Consider the following 22,671-nt stretch of genomic DNA (forward strand, 5'->3'; position numbering starts at 1 on the left):
CAGCGCCCCACATACACACCTGTTTCCATGGCAAACCCACAACTATGGCGCAGTCCCTCACATTAGTACAGCGCTTGTACTTCATAAACCACCGCTCCACACTTTGTCATCTTTCAAACTCAAGGCAGCCCTGGGGCATCACTGTTAACTCATTTCGTAGCTAAGGAAACTGAGGCACTAGGAGGCAGTACCTCCGAGACTCGATTTTCCAATCTCTAACATCAACTCCAGATCCCTTAAACCCATCCGTCGCTCCCGGGTCCCCTGCTCCCGGAGCCGTGTTCCGCGCGGCACTGACCTGAGCGAGCGCCCCGGGGCCCGGGACCTCGCGCGGGGCTCACACCGACTAGGCGCTCTCGGGCCGCCAGAGCCTCGCAGCGGCCGGGTCCGCTCCGCAGCCATGGCGCCTGAAGGGAGAAGAGGACAAACGGCCCGAAGCGCGATGTGTCAGCAAAGACGCGGGTGCCTGAGAGCCCCCTCCCCCGCCCGGCCCCGCCTCATATACAGAACAGACCTGGACCAGCGGGCGCCGCTCCGGGTCCGCAGCCTCACCGGGGAGCGGCTTCCGGTGCTGCTTGCGTCATCTCCGCGCGTCCCTCCGCCCGCGGCGCCCAGCAGTCGAGGCTGCACTTCCGGCCCCCGCCTCGAGGGGGAAGCGGGAGCGCCGAGGAGGGTGTAAAGGGAGGCGGAGCATGCGCATCTGGATCCTCACGACGCCTAGCCTTTCGGTGCCTGGGCTAAAGCTTACTCTTTGCTGTGTATCCGAATGTGTCCAGCGCATTTATGTCCCTTATCCAATCTGATCTTGCTCCAACTCTGCGGCACTTTTTCTTATCCTCACTTTATGGAGGAGAGGGAGAAGCTAAAAGACTTGTCTAAAGTCAAACGAACCATTGAGCACCTTTTATATCCCAAACACTGTTCTAGAGGGTAGATTTAGTGAACAAAAAGCACAACATTATAAGAAAATTTAAGAAGACGTGGGTACACAGATCAGATAACTTCTATAAAAGGGAAGGCAGTACACTAAGGTAATCAAGAAACCCAAGCTCCCCTATATATTTGCAGCAAAGTCTCAAGCCAAATATGGTAGGAGTTTGATGACTCAAACTGAAAATATCAGATGGAGCTGCCCCAGAGACAATATTGTTTGAATCTCTTATGGACAAAGAAACCAAATTATCTACGTTTAAGCCCAGAGGAGAGAGTCAGGAGCAAACTTTATGGCTCTAAAAAAATGAAAATTGCAAAATAGCATGTGTTTAATTAACTATAAGTCCTATTTAATTGTTAGATTAATATATGTAAAAATTCATTCATTTGAATGGTTTTTGAGGTTAGATTTCCCCACTTTGACCAAATTTCGAAGCCTTAGTAATGATTATTGAGAAAACAAAGACATCTTTAAATTAAATGAGTTATTCCTAGCCAAATAATTACAAAAACTGCTATGAATGACAAGTAGTAAATTCAAATGTAAAAAGAAAAAGAGGAAATATAGCCTGGCATGAGAACAGAATGTTCAGTACGACTGCTTATGTGACAGAAACATGAAAATACACTGGTCGTTGTTCTTTTCTTACAATAAACTTGTTGGTAGAAACAGTGGGATAATTCTTACACATATATGCTCTAGAAGATAGCAAACATCAAATGCTCAGTCTCTTCAATTCAGGCTAACATGCACTATATGTTGTTTTCCGTTTTGAGATAAAGTTGCCTGGGAGAGGTATTGATTTTATAGTCCTTGCATAGCCTGTACTAGGAATTCAAAATCCTTCCCATTTCTTGCCTGTGCATGTACCAGGGGACAGGAACTACTCCAACTGCTCAGTTTCTTGAGAGGCACTCCAAAGACACTGTATGACGTTTCTCCTTGTGTGATGATGCTATGGAGAGGTGATGTGGGCGAACTATTCTTTCGACTCCCATGCATACTTCACCAGGCATAAAGACAAGGGGTCAGTTTCAAGAGGTACAGAAGATTGGAAGCATTCAAAGACGTTCGCTTTTTTAATCTTCATTCTGGAGTTCACTCAAGCTGTAACATTATCAGCCCTTGCTCTCCTATAGAGCCAGCAGGTATTCTGGGACAAAAGCTCAGGTTGATTGGCCAGAAACCTTATCCTTAAAGTCTCAGGCACAAAGTACTTTACTTCAATTGCTGTTAGACTGGCATGATCCTGAGATACATTTGGGCACAGTTTGGCATCTGGACTCAATTTCCAAGGCCCTGAAATCGCTAACAGACAATATGCAGGTAAGCATTTATAATCTTTGAAATATTTGCTATCTATTAAAATAGGCTTTGAGGAGGCTGAAGTTTCTTCTATGTGTAAGTAATCAGCACTGAGAAAATGGAAAGTTCAGATTATAATTTCAGGAGTTTGTTTTGTTGTTTTTTCCCTATTGAATAGACATGTAAGTAAAAGATGGGAGTCAGGATTCTCTAGTGGTTAAGAGTGAGCTTTGGAATTTGACACACTTAAGTTCAAATCATGGTCTTACCCCACTCCCTTACCCTCTAAATGATCTTAGGCAAATTACTAAACAGCTGGGATACTCATCTTAATTTTGAAGAAATCTATCTGAAAGAGATACTCCCAGGGCTAAATGATTAAGGCACGTAAAGTGCTTAGCACAGTGTCTGGCCCATGGTAAGTGTTCAATAAGGGATAACTATTATTATGGGGGCTTCGTTGATCGAAGCACCAATGAATAAAGATTTAATTCCTTTAATGTCCCCTGGCTCTATTATATTACAGTACTGTGTATGCTCTTCCAGATGGAAAGTTTCCATCTCCTTTGATGAGGTGGAGTAAGCTTGGCACAGGTCCGTCCTAGATCTCTGAAGGGGTGCTATGCAGATAGCAGGAATCTGCCCATATTGACAGACATGTCAGATAGATTAAGGGACATTGTCAAAACAGACAATGTCATAATTAAGTATTAGATTAAGTTGAAAAGTTATACTGGAATAATGTAAATGTTTGATCGTAGCCATTGTGCAGTGGCCTACAAAAGCAACCGCTTCATTGAAAAATAGCCCTTGACCTTTGTAATTAGAAAAGAAATACATCATATATTTTCCTATAGATTTTTAGCACAAGGATGCCACTTGCTATTTCATATCCATGCGTCTGTCTCATTCCTCTTTGCTTCCCCAGTGTTTAACACAGTGCCTTGTATTATACCATAAGTAGACTTTCATCCAGACAAGCAAGAGAACAACCAACATTTTACTTAGTTTCCACTTTGTGACAAACACTGACCCAGCAGCACTGGAGAAGAGAGAGGCATGATGCCTGCTGTCCAGTTAACCATGATCTAGTGGGAAAGACAGATTAACAAAAAATAAATAATAAGAAACACTCTAGTGTACTTCTAAGTGCTGTAAGAGATATATAAAGTTTTCAGTGGGGATAAAAACCGAAGTGGAAATGAAGCTTGAACAAACGTGTGTTCTTTTCTTATTTAGGTGACCTTCTGCAGACTTCGGACTCACCAGTGGTGTTTCATTCTGTTTAATGTTATCCTATTTCATGCCTTGCTTTTTGGGGCTGATTTTGTGGAAGAATACTTTTTGCATGCTTTGCCTTATGTAGATATGAAAGTTCTTGAAATTAAGGATAAGGCAAGAAAGTTGAACATGGAGCCCCTAAGAAGTAATCTTTCAAAATATTATATCTTGAGTCAGTCAGAAGTGTGTAAAGGGAAGAGCATATTTTTGCTCTCTCTTATCTTCAGTAGCCCAGGAAGTGAAACGAGACGGGACCTCATAAGGAAAACCTGGGGTAACGTGACCAGTGTCCAAGGACACTCTATTCTCACACTGTTTGCTTTGGGAATGCCTATTTTGGTAAATACCCAGCAAGAGATAGACAAAGAGTCCCATAAGAATAATGACATAATTGAAGGAATCTTCTTGGACAGTGCTGAGAACCAAACCTTGAAGATCATCGCAATGACACAGTGGGCTGTGACTTTCTGCCCTAATGCCCTATTCATTCTCAAGGTTGATGAAGAGATGTTTGTCAATCTACCAAGCTTGGTAGACTATCTTCTCACTTTGAAAGAACACCTTGAAGATATCTATGCAGGAAGAGTTATCCATCAGGAAATGCCCAACAGAGACCCTAATAGCCAAGAATTTGTCCCTCTTAGCGAGTATCCAGAAAAGTACTACCCAGACTACTGCAGTGGTGAGGCCTTTATTATGTCCCAAGATGTGGCTCGGATGATGTACGTGGTTTTCAAAGAAGCACCCATTATAGTGCCTGCTGATGTGTTTGTAGGAATCTGTGCCAAGTCCATTGGCCTTATTCCCATCCACAGTTCAAGGTTTTCCGGGAAAAGACATATCAGATATAACAGATGTTGCTATAAGTTCATCTTCACATCCTCAGAGACTACAGATGCTGAAATGCCCCTGGTGTGGAAGGAAATTAATGACAGGAAAGAATGTACACTGTTTGAAACTTACTCCGGGCTCATTTCCTGCAAACTTCTGACATACCTTGACAGCTTTGAACGTTTTCACTTTGGTACCATAAAAAACAATGCCATGTATTTTGGTGATTAGGATTTCTTTGTTTTTCTTACAGGTATGTTCTTTTTAAAATTACTCCCTACCTTCTTATGGAAAGCATCCCTCCTTTCTTGTGTTTTATGTAACTTTAATTGTGCTCAGAGAGTTGCAGTGTTTTTAGTGCCCTGAGGTATATATTGAAATCTTACTTTAAGAAATTTAAATTGGCAGTGTGATCCTTTTACAACTGGTGAATTTTTAAAAATCATATTCTATAGAACTTTCATGACTCAGTGACAGCAGTGGTGACTGATTTTTGAGAATGCTCAGAATTAAAAAACACCAAATAAGGAATTTGTTTAACAAAATGTTCATCTTGTCTACAAACAGGAAACATTTTAATACTCTGGGTGGTGGAATTACATTTAACTTAGAAGTATTAGCTCACTAGTGTAAAGATTGGATCTCTAATTTTTTGTGAAACAATTTTCATCCAGTCCTAATTAGGCGGAGCCTTACAAATGGGGTGCAGCAAATTCACATTTCATGTCATGTTTACACTCTGTATTATTTTGTTTAATTAATGATTATTATTATTATTTTTTTTTTAGGCGAGGCAACCCTTGGTTGACCTCACAGATTGCAAGGACCTTGATAGCTTACAATTCCCTATCTTTATTTTTTACGCCTACAGCACCTGGTCTTCCTAGGTGGTCTCCCATCCAAATACTAACCAGGCCCAACCCTGCTTAGCTTCAGAGATCAGACGGGATCGGGCTTGTTCAGGGTGGCATGGCCGTAGACTGTAGTTTCCTAGGGATGCCATAATAAACTATCACAAACTGGGTGACGTGAAACAGCACTTATTTGCTCGAAGTTCTAGAGACTAGAAGTTTAAAATCAAAGTGTCAGCAGGTTCATGCTCTCTTTGAAGACTGTAGTGGAAAATCTTTCCTTGTCTCTTCTAGCTTTTGGTGGTTGTCAGCAGTCCTTGGCTTACAGACGCATCATTTTAATCTCTGCCTCCATCTTTAGATGGCCTTCTGTGTATCTGTGACTTCATATAATCTTTCCTCTGTGCTGTGTCTCTGTAAAATTTCCTTCTAAGGACAACAGTCATTGGATTATGGCCCACCCTAATGACCTCATCTTTAACTTGATTAGCAATCAAGCAGATCGATAACCTACCTATCTTGAAATAGCTCACACTCACAGGTACCAAGAGTTAGGATTTCAATGTATCTTTTGGGGGGATGCAATTCAACTCATAATACACTCTAATTTCTGTGTACAACAAATAGGCACTAAATCAGTATCCATCCTGGGGTTTTTGGGCATTTTAGGTGTCCCCAAAGTAATATATTTTGAAAGTTCCTGCCATGACATTTATTAAATCATATTTTTGTTACTGAACCGTAGCGAGCCTTAGTTTATATACAAAATCAACTTTATTGGAAGTATGGACTAAATGAGATATGGCAAATGTTTAGCATTGGATTTGGCTCTCATAGGAAGTATGAGGAGAGGAAGCAATTTTAAGATCATATGTTCTGAGTTAAACAGCATAGGGTCAATCTCGGCTCCACTTATTTGCTGTGACCTTGTGAAAGTTCCTCAACTTTGCTGTATCTGTCTCAAGTATAAACAGGGTAATAACAGTACCTAATTCCTAGGAGCTGGAGGAGAGCAACATGAGTTAGTAAATGAAAAGGATTTAGAACAATGCCTGACACAGTAACTACTTGCAATTATCTTCAAAATATAACCAAGTAACAAAAGGGGCACATATCTGACCAATCCTCAGAAAGCCAGGTAAATATTCTGGCTCTAGGCTGTGAGACCTGTCTGAGGTCCTTCATTTATGACTTAATGTCTGTGTCTGCAAAATGATACTTGTAAGGTTGCTATGGGGATAAAATGAGAAAACGTGCACTAAGTGCCTAACATAAAGCAAATGCTAAGAAATGGTAGCTATTAGTAATAATGATAAAGAATTTTGCAGTTTTCTCCTAGGCTTCGTTCACTTTGACTAACTTGTAGTTCTCCAAATGTGTTCTCATTCTTCTATCTACTTCTGCTCATTTTTCTATCTACTATGCTGCTCCCCTCTATTCACTTATCTCCTACACGTCCTTCAAGATTCAGGTGTTTCATTCTCTGGGAAAACTTCCCTCAAGTCTAGGATAGGTGTTTTGTTTTCATCGTTAGTGTATTTACTATATACTAATTTTCTATTGACCTGTTTCCCCCACTATTAGCCACTTGCTACCTGTGTGATCTTAGATAAGCTAATTAACTTCTCTGAGCCTGTTTCATCTGTGAAATAGATGTAAAAATTACATGAGATGAACTTAGACTTAGGACAATGTCTAACGCTTTTCCCAATACCATGCATAATGATGCAGTGTTTATTAAACACAAAATAAAAGTTTGCAAATTTTATTTAATCTTAAAAAAAGTTACAGATGCAAAATCAGAATGAGTGTGTAAGCCATACATAGGAGAGGCGATCCTCTGAATTCCGATGCTAAATGAATACAATCAACATTATGAAAGACATTAAACAAAAGTCACCTTAAAGAGACAGAATGTTTCTTCTAGGCCAGGAAAGATCTGGCTGTAGTCTAGTAGCTACGGAAACATGGAAAAAGGAGACTCAGGGATACCAGAGATAACAGAAGAGATAGATGGTCGATCTGGGGACATAAGAATTCCAGTCACTTGAGATCCATTTTGTTACAGAGCAGGGACGGTTTATCAACATCACCATGGCTTAAAAGAAACCTATCTCTACATTCTGAACTGTCACGCTCTGATAACATACTCAAGCAGAAACCTCTGGGTTGGTGGCTGGTGTGAAGTGCTTTGCCAGTTAAGAGCAGGGCACTGGAAAACAGGTGAGAACAATTTTTGTCAATGAAAAGAAAGTGCATCCTTTGTTATTCACGGAGTTGACATCTTGTTTCATGTATAACATCCCCTCTGTTCTGAGTGGGTATTAGCAGTCCATTTTCCTCTCTTTGATCAACTCAATATCAACTTGATGGATCTGAAAATTTAAAAGCAAAACTCTCAACAATGATGACCCACCAATAAATATACAGACAGTTTGGGGACCGTCCTGGTTATCACTCCTCCTCCCCTCAAAGCATAACAGAGTGAAATTCATTGATAAATAGCAAAAAAGCATCAAAGAATACTACAAACATTTTTAAAGGTTTACTGTCTATTTTTTTAAAGGAATACTAATAACAACAAAAAAAGTCGAGACTTTATTATTTTTTAAGAGATTTTATTAAAAGTATTTATTTAGTATAGAGAACATAATTTTAAGATGTCATAGTACTTATTTTTCGAAGAATACTTACATCCAAGACTTTGAAAGTGGAATCAGAAGGGGAAAAGGACCAAAAAAAAGAAAAGAAAAGATGGCGAAGAGAAACAAACTGGTTCCATTTTAGTTGAAGCAGATTTTAAAATAAGATATTAAGTCCATGAAAATTTTCTGGGAGAACAAAACTTCCATCTTCTTGCAGTCAAATGAATCTGAAAAACATCTGTTTCAATTATGCCCAAGTTTGCCCGCTTTCCTGGTTCACATTATATCTCAATGTAGAAAAACAAATGTTGGTGATAAAATTATGTTTGACACTCCATGATAATTCTGGGGGGAAGGATTTCTCTGTTTTGTAAAATACAGAGGGAGCCAAATGCCTTCGAAGTTTTGGTCCAAATATGGTCTAGATTCTGGAAGAAATCATTCAGCTCCTTCCACTGCTGTCGTAGAAACAGGTTTTACATAGTATGGACCTTCACTCAGGTAAGTTCTGAGCCTCAAATAATTTGGGTTCCCAAAGATTTCTGCAACTGTCTTGGAATTGGCAAGTGCTTTCACCAGTTCATATTTGGCATCCTTTGAAGCTTTGTCATGTTCCACAGACCGGTCCATGATATATTCTACAAAACCTGGACTGTTAAACATAAGTTTCTGAGCCCAGGGTTGGTTTGCAATGGCCTGAAATGAAAGGCAGAAAGAACACAATTCCTCTTAGCCTTAAGAAGTTAAATTTGTTAGGATGGCACAATCTTTAGACAGAAATTCAGCAATATAAACCTTAAAAATGTTACTTTTTGCCTAAGCTAATTCCCTCCTGGGAATCTAAGAAAATAATCTAAATGTTAAAAAAACCTTTGTATACAGAGATGTTCATCATAGTGTGACAGTTACAATGTAACTGGTTTAGAGCAATAAAAAATTAAATAAACATTAAGAATGTTTATAAAGAATAGGTAAATCTGTTATATGATAAAAGATACAAATTATATACATAGCATAATTACAATGGTAGAAAAATGAAAACAAAAACTAGAGACTAAAGAAACTCATACTTGTGCATAAGATATTTTTCAGAATGATATACTGTAGCTATACAATGAAATACTAACACTTTCTAATTACCTCCTTTAGTATAAATCTTAAACATTATGTTGAAGAGAAAAAGCAAATTGTAGAATGATATGAATAGCATGACAACATTTATGAGCATGACAGCATTTATGAAGTTTAGGAATATGAAATACTGTAACTTAAGGATTTATACACACATAGTAAAAGTATAAAATCATGTGCGGGTTTGTAAACCCTGAATTCATGACTGTGATTAATTATACCCAGAGAGGGAGGAAGGGAAATGGAATTGGGCAGAGGTAGCACGGTATGACTGTATGTTTGAAATATTTCATCAATCAATCAACATGAATACTAAAAAGAAATACAATAAACAGGTAACACTTGATGTGATTTTAAAAATTTCTACTTCTCAATCTTTTCCAAATTTTAAAATAATGAAAATGCAACTTTTATAATATTTTTAAAACTCTCGCTACTACATTTTAATGAAGAACAAGGAACAATCAAGTTTACGGCTTAGTCTCTTCCTCTCAAAATGTTTTCTGGAGACCAGCATCAGCATCACCTTGGAGCTGTTAAAAATTCAGGCTCTCAGGCTCCATCCATCACAATCTATATTTTAAGAAGATCTTAAAGTCTCAGAAACATCAGCCTAGTAGTTAACAATAGTGGAGGATGAAGGGTGGGCTGAAGTAAAAACAGCTGTCCCAACAAGTAAATAAAAAATTATTTCTAAAACTGTGGCTAACTAAGTTGAGCATAATGTAGAAGTGTTGGGGAGAAATTTTAATAATGAGAATACCAACGCAGGAGCCAAAATGGCCATCACAGCAACCTTTGGCAAGGATGAAGCGATCCAAAAGCAGTGTTCTTGAAGTTGATATGGATATTGTATCCTTCAAGACCCAGATCACGTATCACGTCCTGTAGGAAATCTTCCCTATCTTGTCACCTCCATTCTCCTCATCCTCTCTCTCTCCAGGCCAAGCATGCTGCCTGAGATCCCATTACGATTACTAAAGTGATTACTATATTCCTATGAGCCCAAACACCATGCTAAGTGCAGGGGCTATGAAGATAAATAAGATATAGTTCCTATTCTTAACAAACTCTGTTCAACAGATTGATAAACGTTTTCGACATAATATAATAAACATAACAGAATTATAATCCTTACAACTGAAATTATATAATTAACTACGCAATTATATTTATTGTCTGGGTCCCTCGATAATGAGCTACATGAAAGAAAAATCTCTGTATATTTTGTTCAACACTGTTGTATCCCCAGAACCTAGCAAAAAAATAAACAAAGATGAAACCCAACAAATATTTCCTGAATGAATGAATGCAAAGTATGAGAGCCAACACTGCTTAACTCAACCTTGTGAGTTTAGGCAAAACTTGAAGAGATACTTGAGCTAGTCTTGAAGGAGTTAAAGGTTAACAAGCAAATTCGGGAAGAATGTTGAAAGTAGAGGGTGCACAAAGGACCAGAAATATAAAGCAAGCAGTTTGTTATCACTAGAGCATTAAGTGCTAGAAGAGAAATGGCAGGAAATAAGGCACAGGAAGACCAGGCTGGGTCAATAAGGGCTTGCTTGATGGCAGATACGGAATCTGGAATTCATTCTGTCATCTCATAGCACCTTATGCTTTGTCACAGCACCGAATACCATTTAGTGAAACAATCTGTACACACATCTGTCTTCCTCATTAGTCCACACTAATAGCAGAGGGCGGAAACTGTACTATGCACTTGTGTATTCCCAGAACATGGCAGAGGGCCTGGCTCATTTCTAAGTACTCATGTGTTGAACTGGCAGAGTCCAAGAAGGACCTGTGGAAAAGAACAGTATGCCTACCGTGAACACTTTTAAGGCAGCACAGTGTAGTTCAGGGAAGGGCTGATTACTGATGCCACGGAAGAGCTCCAGTGGGTCCCGAGATAAAGAAGAAAACCAGGAGTCTGTCATTCTCAGAAGGTCATCAGTTTGCTGCTCAGGCTATAAGACAGAAAAGAAAATTCTCCATACATTTATACGTCAGGAGACCTGGGTTCTGAAGGTACACTCATTAACTTGCTGTGTTGATCTCTGCTAAGTCTGGAGCACTCTTCCCCAAACCCAGCCCAGACTTCTCCTCTTTTTTATTTTGGACAGGGTTGATTACGCAATCTCAAGGGTGCCCTCCAGTTCTAAAACTCTGATTCCACTTTAACTTGAAAATGTCTCTTGTCATATAATGAGGGTTATGCTTTTTTACTAAAAGTAAGAAACATAACATTTATTTGGTCGACATTTATATTATGTTTAACCAGTAGTACATTGACTCATATAGATTACTTCTCCCAAACATATCCCACTGTCTTTCCTTAATTTTACATTTTACTTACTGGTAAATAAAGAAGAGATGAAATTGCATCCAGGCACCTAATTTTGAGCTCTGTTGAGGCATTCTTTGCTTGATACCCTATTCTCGTGAGCAAATGTTCAAAACGAGTTCCTTTGAAGGATAAAAAGATAGTTTTTATTGTGGTAAAATACAGATACCATAAAATTTACCATTTTAATCATTTTTAAGCAAGCAGCTCAGTGGTATTACGTACACTGAGAATGCTGTGCAACCATCATCACCATCCATCTCCAGAACTTTTTCATCATTTCAAATCGAAAGACTGTACTCATTAAACAATAACTCCCCATTTCTCCCTACCTCCCCTCCTTGCAATCACTATGCTACTTTCTATGTATATGACCATTCTAGCTACATCATATAAGTAGAATCATGTAATATTTTTTCTTCTGCGTCTGGATTATTTCACTTAGCATAATGTCTTCAAGGTTTCTCCATATCTTAGCATAGATGAGAATTTCATTCATTTTTAAGGCTGAATAACAGTCCATTGTCTGTATATACCACATTTTGCTTATACATTCATCCGTCAATGAACACTTGGGTTATTTCTACCCGTTTTGACTACTGTGAATAATAGCTGTTAATGAATGCAGGTGTACAAACATCTATTTGAGTCCCTGCTTTCAATTATTTTGAGTGTATACCTAGAAGTAGAATCGGTGGATGATACAGTATTCCATGTTTAACTTTTTGAGGAACTACCATACTGTTTTCCTCAGTTACTACACCATTTTACATTCTCACCAGATATACACAAAGGTTCTAATTTCTCACATCCTTGTCAACGCTTGTTATTATCTGTTAAAACATATACTATGACCCCTACCAATGTAAAAATAAACATGTAGTTGGAGACCAAGTCAAGAGCCTAAAACACACATTCATATGCAATACAGCATAATAAGTCAAAGTGTAGAGGATTTGGAATCAAAGGACCTGGATTTGAGTAGCAGCTGCCCCACAGTCTGTATGATCTTAGAAAATTTTCTTAACTTCTCTGAATTTCAGCTACCTTTTCTGTAAAATGAGAATGACAACAGTATGTTCTTTGCAGGATTGCAGGAAGAGTCTATTATATGTCATAAGTAAAAGCACCTAGAAAAGTACATATAACAAGGATTATAGTTGTGATACACTACAGCATATTAATTTTCAACATCTACTTCACAAGTTTTAAGTGTTGCATATTATTTTTTGTGTTAAATCCATAGTGCTTTCAAGATACTCATGGATGACCCACGAAGGTATCATTCTTAACATAAAATCTTGAAACAAATTTGTTTTTTCTTCCTTGAAGTTACATATATAAAACAAATGTGTCTTTTCATTAAATATGCACAACTCTGAGAAGTAGCTGTTATTGCCTTTTTAAAAATGAGAAAATGAGGCCTAGAGTAGTGAAGTAGGTAAATGAAGTTCAAAAAACTAAATCAATGTTAGAACTGCGACATGAACCCAGGTCTTCCTGACCCCAGCCCATGGTGTTTGTACCATGAACACTACTTATGGAAGATGTAAAGCAGAGCATTTGGTCCAGTCAAGTTAAAAGAAAAATTCAGTAATAATTATGAAACTTTTAAGGATGAGTCCAAGATCATGGTAAAAAGAATGTCATGTGTAAAAGTAGTTTCTATAATGTAATTATCATACCAGCAAATGAACTTATATACTGAAAAATGATGACATATAAAAAAGTAAGACATCCCTAAAGAAAGCCAAAACAAGTCATACCAACCTGTCTTATGTAAAACCTGTTTTCCTTCAACATTGGATCCCAGGATTCCAAGTGTGTCCACAGCTACGCCAATCATGGTGGGGTCCTGACTTTCTGTCATTTCAAAGACTTTTTCCACAAAGACAGGATAACGCTCACAAATCTGTTGAGGACTATCCATGATAGCCAGGTTTCCAAAAAACTTCACAAATCCTAGAGATATTTGCAAAAATATATTTTAATAGGGGAGGAAGACAGCAGAAACTGTGGGTCCTATGTTTTCATAGGAACAGTAACAAACTACAGGCCAGAAAAAGGAGAGTTTATGGTACTGTGCTACCTAGAAATCAGACAGATCTTAGGGAATATTGAAAAACCTGTGATGTGTGATGCTGAGAACAGAAATCCCAGGAAGTCAATGGAGCTGGGTCCAAACACTGAAGCATTGTCACACGCAAGAGAGAGAACAAAGAACAAGGACCAGTGGAAACAAATTCCAGGAAGGTAAGTTTGGAATCATTACTAGGAAGAAATTTTTAAATAGATGTTCATCAATGAAATAATCTAGGCTACCTAAGGAAGGAATAAATCTCTGATTTCGGGAAGTGCCCAAGAAAAACTAATTGATCACGTCCTTGAACAGAATGGCTAGAGTGGTTCTTTTATTAAAGATTCCAACTCAGAGATCTGATCAATCTATGAAATATACTGTACATGTCATTACTAGTATTTTTATTTATGTTTCTTTTGGCTGAGATTCAAAGGAAACTATCCTAATGCTCTAAATAGCAGTATTTCTAGAAAATCAGAATCAATAGTGCTTGGCTCCCAGGGCAATAGATGCCGCCTCATTAAGGGGCTCTGGTATCACCTCAAGGGAATCAGCTCTAAAGAAGCCAATCTCTGGCCTCCCTTGACAAAGATAACTCAGAAACAAAACACACACCGTAATTTCCACAGGCATCAATATTTCTTACCTGGCAAATAGAAGCTCGAGAAAGGATCTGAATCCGCCCCAACAATTATATTAGAAATCTGATCAATTATTCCTTCTTGAGCAAGGTACTGTCGTCCATGATGAGTATGTGCCAGTGATGTCACCATTTCTATACAGGTGGCTCTAAAATGCCAAGATTTTGCATATGATTAGCATGGTTTACAGATTGTTTTCATGTAGGTTCTCTTATTTAACTCTCCCCACCCAATCTGAAAGGTCTATAATCCTGGCTCTACTTTTCAGATGAGAACACAGGACGAGAAAATTGCAGTGACTTGTCCAGAATCACATTTTTATTACAAAGTAGAGTTTAGACTTAAATCTTGACTTTCTCATTTGAGACCTACTGTTGTTTCCACTATAACATAGCTACTTTCTAAGATTTTTTTAAACTTGTTTTATCTTGAAATGTCTAATGTATAAAAAAGAGAACAGAACAGTAAGCTCCTGTGTACCCATAATAATCCTGATTGTATAGTTATCAATATTCTGCTTTACTCATTTCATCTTTTTTTCCATTTTTTGCTGAATTATTTTAAAGCAAATTCTAGTCATCTTGCTATCTACACCTGCATACTTCAGTATGCATCTCTAAAAAACATGAATATTTTCTCACACAATTGTAATGCCTTATCACGTATTTTAAAAATTAGTAATAATTCTTTGATATAACCTAATACCCACCCATGACCAAATTTTCCCAATTAACTAAAAAATTATTTTTATAATGATCCTAAGGTACTTTAAATGACTATTTGTTGTTTTTTCCCTATGTCATAAAATCTGATATATAGCTTAAAAAATTAACAAAATTAATTTCATTATTACAACTGCTTTGAAACAATGTAAGTGGTGACCGATTTATGGATTTAACAATTTCAGTCACATTTAAAGAACACAGGGCAATCAGAAAATCATTTAAGATAAGATAAACAAAATCCTGAGTACACAAAGATAACTATAGTGCTATTATAACAGCAAAATACTTGAAGGAAACAGTGTTCAACAGTGAGGATAAATTAGTAAATGTGGACTATCAACAAGGAAACATCTGGCAAATATTAAACAGGACTCAGGGAGTAGGGGGCTGGAATTAACATTTCTCTGAGGTCTTATGTCAGCCATTACATTGGTCTCAATCATCAATTCACTTAATCCTCAATATTTTCTTTACAGATTTGTCATGGTTTCATTTAGATGAGGAAACATGAAGTACAGAATATCCAAGGTCAAACAGGTAGTAAGCAGTAGAAATGCATGCAAGCCCAAGTCTTACTCATTTTCAAAAGTTCATGTTTTTCTATGATGCCACCGTGCTATTATTAACAATGCCAAAAAAATGCGTAAAACACATTATGTAATACAAAATGGCAGTTATCATGTGATTGCAACTTTTTAACAGCACATATGCATGCCTAAGGACAGAAAACATAGTTATTCAAAAGTAGCTATATTGCCATATGCTGTCACAATATAGCTTGAGCAGTTTTCTAAAAGCCCCTTCTTTAGGACATTCATTTGTCATGAGATTGCAACCTAGGGACAGGCTCTACTAGAAAAGATAACACTTAAGTCCCAAGGTTGTTTCCTGTCCCTCCAAAAGAGGAAATTTTGCTCTCTCAGCCAACATACCTGACCAGCACATCCTCACCAGTCAGCTCTCTGAGAAGCTGGGTTACCAATCCACTGGTGGTACAGTAGTTTAAAGATTCTGGTGACGTAGAAGAAACCTCCACAATTAACTGCAAGAAAAAGAACAGATAAAGCAGAAAGGTCAAAATAACCCCAAACTTGTTAAATATCATTTTATGTTAAAAGTAGGACAGGGTACTTACTCCATTATATGTGTATCTGTAATTTTTACAAAAGAAATCATCAATCAAGGTAAAAAAGCCTGAATCAGCAACAACAAACTGTAAAAATCATCCATCCATTTATTCATTTATGCATGTCTTTTATCAGTCAATCATTTACTTACTCATTCATCAAGTATGCCCTGAGGGCTTACTGAGAGATATAGGGTACTGAAGGATTATAAGCAGAGGAATGACAGAACCAGATTTGGATTTTTAAAAAGAGCATTCTCACTACATGAGTAGTGGTGAGAGAAAATGCATTGAGACCAGTTTCAATGCAAATACAGTAGTCCAGGTGAGATACTGGTAGCTTAGACTTGGGTGCTGGTGGCTATACCAACGAAAAGAAATGCATGAGTTTAAGTAAAACTGATATGACGTGATGACTGAATGGATACGTGGCAGAAAGCACAAAGCCTCATAGAGAATAAGCTCTAGGTCTAATACCCAACCACATGGACTAAGAGATAGGGCCAGTTTGTTGTTGCTATTTTTTATTAGGGGCATGAGGTGGGTGAAAAAGACCAAGAGTTTGGATTTAACATGAGTGTGAGGGACCTAGAATATGTCCAAGGTGGACAGTGAGTAAGCAGTTGGACATTAAGGTCTGAGCTCAAGAGAGGTCTGGATGGAGGTTTACATTTGAGAGTCATCACCATTACAGATGGGAACTGAAATCACAGGATGAATAAAACTGCCTAGGAATGAATATAAATTACAGGGAGAAGAGGGCTTGGGACTTTGCCTTCACGAACCCCAACAATTAAAAAAGTTTAATAGAGGATAACGAGCCAGGAGACAGAAGAAACAGCTCGAGAGGCAGAAGGAGAAACAAGATTGACTAGTATCAAGACATTCAAAGTAAGAAAGTGTTTTGAAAAGAGAATTAGACTGTGGAGAATTAGTTTTGAATATGTAGCCTATTACTGTGTACCCTTGGGTCAATTACTCCATCAATAGTGAGGTTAATGATAATGATGTACAGGGTTTACTGTGAGAACTAAAGACAGTGTTTGTACTGAGCACCGTGCTCAGTACAAAACTGGTGGAAATGAGAGCTATTTCTTCTTCTTCTTCCTAGTATTACTACTACTACTACTACTACTAAGATTTTCAAAGTCTAGTTTCAATGGTACCTCTTCCACTATAGGACTCATAGTGCAGTATAAATATTTTTTATATGACTGTCTCACACATGAGGCAAAGAGTTCATCCCTGTATCTCCAGCATCTAGTATAGGGCTAAACACAGACTATATATTCAATTAATGTATGTTAAATGAGCCATCTTGCCTTCCAATGTAACCCCATACTGCATTCTGAATTGTAAGCATCAGAAAGTATGCTTTTTGTCTTACCTCATATACCCTGTATCGAACAATGTCATTTGTTTTCATTACAGTTTTCAAATCATCCAGCAGATTGCTTTCAAATAAAGCCTCCAGTCCAGTTTGGGTCAGTGATATTCTTGACAGGGATTTAATGGCCTTATAAGGAAAAAAAACTCTTAAGTCATAAAAATATAGAATATTAATATCTACTTCATAACATTGATGTGAAAATTAATGTATGTAATGCACTTTGCCTAATGAGCATTCACTATGTTTTAGCTATTATTCTTTACAATTGGAAAAGATAAACAGCAGTTCCAATAAAAAATAAGTATGTAAGTTTTGCTTCTGATGAAGTAATCTAATGTAAGCCCTATGATGGATAATTTACGTATGTGTATTCTAGAAAACAGAAGTGGTTTACTAGTACTTATTTGACACCATTTATTTATTTGATACCATCTATATGAGGTTGCAAATTCAATTACACAAATCATCCCTTCTAAATCTTCACCTCTCTATCCAGAAAGCCTTTGTCTTTTAGGACACTAATATCTCTGCATATTTAAGCTGATGGTTCTAGCTGACTCACCGCTTTAGCTACAGATAGATTCTCTCCACCAATACAATAAACGATTTGTTTTAGTAATTCAGGATTATTTAGAATCTCGGTAACAGCATTAGAATTTTCAACAATTCTTCCAACCTAAAAGAAAAAAAAATAAGATTGGAAATACTCTCCCAAGGTAGGGCAGCATGTGAACACATGATGGTCAAATTTCTTTAGTGTGTAGTTATTTTAAGAGTAACTGATTATAACTATAAGACAAGATATTAAAAATTCCATATGACCTTAATTCATTATCCAAACACATATATGGCATAGTTACATCTTTGAAAGGAAAAAAAAAAAGGTTGGTAAGAGTTGACGTACCTCATTGAGTAAAACAATACAAATCCTAGTTCTATCCATTTTTACCTGCACTGAAACCCTGTAAATTAAATAACTTCTTTGAGTCTAATTTCTTGTCTGTAAAATGGGAATACAACTTAACTGCAGGATAGTAATGAAGATTAAATGAGACTAAATAGGTAAAGCACATAGCACAGTTTCTGGCACTTAAATGGTAAATAAACAGACACTTTTTCCTTTTTGTTGGATAAATATGTTAGAGGAGAAAAGGAAAAACAGTAGTTGAATACCTACTGGTTAAACTAACTGCTCCTAACCAGAAGATCCTCAATAACAGTTCTTCACCTAAGTGAAGCATGTTTTGATTACCAGGGTGATAAGAGTTATTGTCTTAAGTTTGTTGGTTTAGTGACCTTTATAATAGTACTTTGTTCATATCACCATAATAAGACTTAACACAACAATCTTTTTTTTCTCTAGACTAGGGGCTCCCTGAAGGAAAGAAATAGGTTTTATTTATCTAGTTAGCTCTTACGGCATATGATACAATGCCTGGCATATAAAAGAAACTCAGTATTTGCTGAATGAATGATGCTGACAGTACTCAGTGAAACTTTTTACTTTAGCATGTATCCCCCTGGTAGTAGTTAGCTATGCAAACAAGAATAGACTGGACACTATGTAGGGAAAGAGAGAGATCATGTTTTCTTTACCTGTTTTTGGCACCCAGCATAGAATCTAGCCCAGAGCAGATGGTCACTAAATGTTGGTTCTCTTATCATGTGCTAGCAAAATTTCATACCTGGGACAGAGTGAGGATTTTTACAGAATCATCGGGGTGAGTCAGTCCCCTCTGCAGGTCAAACCTGAGGTTCCGGGCCACGTGAACTGGCTCCATAGCTTGGAGCAATCTCTCCAAGATGGATACACACAAAGTTGTCTGTTCCCTAAAGGAGATACCACAGACCTCATTATTTCATGTCCTGCCAGGTAGGAAGTAATAACCTAATAATATCTGACACCCAGCTCAATGAGGTCTTCTCCATACAGACTTTCCTTTGAAATACCAGCTTCTACTAATTTATTAAATGCTAATTACCTATTATATGTCACGCCTGTGCTGGGGCTACAAAAAAGGATAAGATATATTCTATAACCTCAAGAAGCTCAGACTAATGGAAGACATAGAAAAACAGAAAGGCAACTATAATCCAGGTAGATAATGCTAGGTTGGAGCTGGAAGCTGTGAGAGCTCAGTGAAGAAAACAGGGTACAGGGTACACCTAAGCTAAATTTTAAGAAAAAGTGGGAGTTCTCTAGAAGAAGAAAGGTGTTACAGGTAGAGGGAGTAAAAGCACATGGGAAGGCACAGATGAATGAGACAGTGCTATGCATTCAAGGAACCACAAGTAGCGTGGGTTACAGGGTCAGAATGGGAGAGAAGTCAGGAGGTTAACAGGGGGAAAATGAATGGCAAGAAATTAAACAGGAAAAATGCACGGAAGTCAGAATCTGATAGGTCTTTCATGTCCTGCTCTGAAATTTAGCCTTTTTCCAGAAGGCAATGGTCAGTAAGAAGTGGTTTTAAAGCAGAGTGTAACATGAAGAGATCTTATAGAAATCACTCTGCATCACTGATAGAGAATTTTCAGTTAGAAGGCACTTGATATTGAGAAGTGATGAAAGAGTAAAAGGGGGGGGGGTAGCAGCAGGAATAAAGAAGAGGGAAAAGGTTCAAAAATTAGTAAAGAGGTAAATTAATCAGAACTTGATGACTACTAGATATAGATGCAGAAGGTGTTCAAAATAACTTCCTTTTCTCTTAATAGGCAGTGCAAGTAAATGGGCACTCACACACTGCTAATAGTATACAGCTAAATTTGTACAACCTTTCTAAAAGGTGACTAACCAATACATAGCAAAAGCCCTAAAAACAAACATATCCTTTTAATTTAGGGATTGAACTTTGCACAATTAAGCCTAATTAAGAATGCTTTTATATCTAAGATCATTGAAAACATGTCCACATAAAAATCTGTACATGAACATTCATAGAAGTGGAAACAACCCAAATACCCATTAATTAATGAATGTATAAATGTGGTATATCCACAAAATGGAATATTATTCAATCGTAAAAAGGAATGAAGTACTTATCCATGCTACAACATGGATGGTAGGTTAAACTGTATAGTGCACAAATTTCAGATCACATGTGGCCCTTTAGTACCAAGAAGCCAAACAGTTAATAACTTAACAATCAGTCTTGTTTAACTTCCATGATGCTAAGCAGTAATCTTAGGACTTAATTTCCCTCACAAAAACTCTTATCTACAGTTACATTAGATCAGGTACTGAACCAGTGCATAGCAACCTGTGTGGTTTAATCAGGATAATACCAATACATCTGGACACTCAGTCTACCCAGAGAAGAATTACTTCCACAAATTGCAATTGGTATCTACTGTGTACTCAGTTCTGAATTACCCTGTCTTTAAATTTCCATTAAAATTTTTTCCTAGATCACTGCTTCTTCATTCACCAAACCATCTCCCCCAATGACTTTATGCTTCAAATTCCCCTTCATTTCAGTTCCTATTGCATCTCTGACATTAACTTACAGTATGACCTTTGAAAGTCTCTTCATCCATAATAGAAAGTGGTTGGACTAGGTACCTAAAATTGAGTCTAATCTTTTATTGGGCATATATTATATTATGTTCTGTGCCCTAGGAGGGATAAAAAGATGAACAAAATATACTCCTGCCTTCAAAGAATTTACAAACTAAATACATATGGAATTATAACATAAGGCAACAGTGTCAAGTATCATTAACAGAAATATGTCTTTCAGGAGATCTGAGGACCAGTCACTTGCAACTGGAGTGACCAGGACTTTTTGGAGAGGAAGGCACTTTGCCTGGGCCTTAAAGGATGGAGAAGGAAAGGGCATTTCTGTCAGAAGGACTGGCACGAACAAAGTTAGGAAAGTACAAAGTCATGCTCAAGGGAAAGTTAAGAGGTGCCACATGGTAGCTGGAGCAGACGAAATGTGTTGGGGAACGAAGGGAAAAGATGAGGCTGGAAAAGTATGATTTAAGGGTCCAAATGTCAGACTAAGAAGTCATGATTTTACAATGCAGCCAGGTTTAAATGAACTGAGAAGTTCATTGTAGTTGCAGCATGGGAAGGATATGCTAGAAAAGAAAGCCTACAGGTAATAAGTCAGACTAATGTGATAGACCTAGCAAGAGGGAGAAAATAAGGGCCTGAATTAAAGTGGACAAATAAAAGATATTTTATAGGCTGGCCTAAAAAATGTTAACTAATGGATTTAACGAAACGGAAACACATATGAAAAAGAGAGGAATCTTAGGGCAGAGCCAAGAAAGCCCTCTGAAATCCAGTGTCATTTCAGTGACTATCTTTTCAAGCAGAAAGTTTCTGGATCACAAATATTTTTAAACTCTTCGAAATTATCAAATACAAAGTGTTTTCAAATCACACACTACATATTTGCATAAAATGAAAAAAGTTGCCATCCTGTCATTCTAAGTCCCACTTCCATATTAATAGTTTCTGCTGTACCTTTCAGATAGTCCCAATGTTATACTAACCTGTGTGTTTGTGTCTTTTGTGTGTGTGTAATCCTTTTAAAAAATTACTCATAAACTCCTACAGTTTTTTTCATTCAACAACATATATTAGAGATCTTTCCATGCCCACATCCGTAGCTCTACCTCAACTTTTCTAAGAGGTGTATAGTGTTGCTGGGTAATGTGTCATAATTTATTTAGAATCCCTTTTTAATTGATATTTAGGTTGTTTCAAGATTTTTGCTGTCACCTTGTTAAAATACTCCTGTACATACAGGACATTTTGTGCGACTATGCCTGCATGTATACTGCATGTTGATGGATCTTGCCAAATTGCCAAGATAGGACCCCATCTTAAGAGGGAAAAAAAAATCAAGATCTTGTACACATAATTGTGGAGTTCTTCTTGTAGGTGGGCAACCTTACTTTTCCCCTTCAATTCTTATTTCGAGGATGAAGTGTGGCCAGGAGATGGTCAGGGACACATCTCAGAGGCTGGACTTGAACCGCGTCTCTTGCCTCTCACCCCAAGAGCCTTCCGTCCCTGAAATTTCAGCTATTTTTTTTTTTTTTACTTTCATTACGACTAGAAAAAGCCCTCCCCTCATCCTACCCACCCCCGTCTCCATACTTGGGGGTGTCTCTCCCGCTCAAGCTGCGGGGTCCTCTCACCGATGGTTCGCACTGAGCAAGGAGAAAAGCGGGCCAAGGCTCAGTTCTGCCGCTTGTTCGCGGAGCTCGCTGAGCGGCACCGCCTGCAGCACCGACTGAAGCGCGCGCAGCTCCTCCAGCGGCGCTTCCAGCCGCGACACCTCCCTAAGCAACGCCTGGACCTGAGCCGCCATCATGCCCCCTCCCGCAGGAGCTCGTCCCGCCTCCCGCCCTGCTCCCAGCATGCTTCGCGAGTC

At 37.9% G+C, this 22,671-nt stretch overlaps 3 protein-coding genes and 1 non-coding gene across 6 annotated transcripts in view; 1 reads left to right on the forward strand and 3 right to left on the reverse strand.

Annotated features, from left to right (window-relative positions):
• FBXW2 (F-box and WD repeat domain containing 2) overlaps nt 1–667 on the reverse strand; it is a 24,814-nt gene extending 24,147 nt beyond the window's left edge. Inside the window, exons 1-2 of one of the 2 annotated variants that reach the window (XM_023531096.1) lie at nt 515–667; nt 299–407 (exon numbers count right to left, since the gene is read on the reverse strand). Coding sequence is in view for 1 of the 2 variants with exons in the window: in XM_023531097.1 (XP_023386865.1) it covers nt 20–85 (66 nt within the window). In the remaining variant the exon portion in view is untranslated. The other variant, XM_023531097.1, reaches the window with a different exon arrangement.
• On the forward strand, nt 443–4,765 carry LOC105292692 (putative UDP-GlcNAc:betaGal beta-1,3-N-acetylglucosaminyltransferase LOC100288842). The gene is made up of 3 exons (XM_011361027.2): nt 443–675; nt 2,074–2,260; nt 3,479–4,765. The coding sequence occupies exons 1-3, from the start codon at nt 443–445 to the stop codon at nt 4,580–4,582; spliced, it is 1,524 nt and encodes a 507-aa protein (XP_011359329.2). The 3' UTR covers nt 4,583–4,765.
• Nucleotides 4,766–5,213: 448 nt separating this feature from the next.
• Nucleotides 5,214–5,332, reverse strand: LOC111740342. The gene has a single exon (XR_002780587.1). It is a non-coding gene; the product is annotated as a 5S ribosomal RNA (ribosomal RNA).
• Nucleotides 5,333–7,803: 2,471 nt separating this feature from the next.
• On the reverse strand, nt 7,804–22,643 carry PSMD5 (proteasome 26S subunit, non-ATPase 5). 2 transcript variants are annotated; one of them, XM_011360973.2, is made up of 10 exons: nt 22,436–22,643; nt 18,970–19,114; nt 17,847–17,960; nt 17,282–17,410; nt 15,701–15,810; nt 14,049–14,191; nt 13,093–13,284; nt 11,335–11,444; nt 10,805–10,945; nt 7,804–8,543 (listed from the first exon to the last, which is right to left on the reverse strand). In XM_011360973.2, the coding sequence occupies exons 1-10, from the start codon at nt 22,609–22,611 to the stop codon at nt 8,286–8,288; spliced, it is 1,518 nt and encodes a 505-aa protein (XP_011359275.1). In that variant the 5' UTR covers nt 22,612–22,643; the 3' UTR covers nt 7,804–8,285. The 2 variants fall into 2 exon arrangements, with proteins under 2 accessions (XP_011359275.1, XP_023386868.1); XM_023531100.1 differs by having other exon boundaries at nt 22,395–22,612.
• Nucleotides 22,644–22,671: the final 28 nt, after the last annotated feature.

The sequence above is a fragment of the Pteropus vampyrus genome, unplaced genomic scaffold, assembly GCF_000151845.1.
Source record: "Pteropus vampyrus isolate Shadow unplaced genomic scaffold, Pvam_2.0 Scaffold61, whole genome shotgun sequence".
Lineage (NCBI taxonomy): Eukaryota > Metazoa > Chordata > Mammalia > Chiroptera > Pteropodidae > Pteropus > Pteropus vampyrus.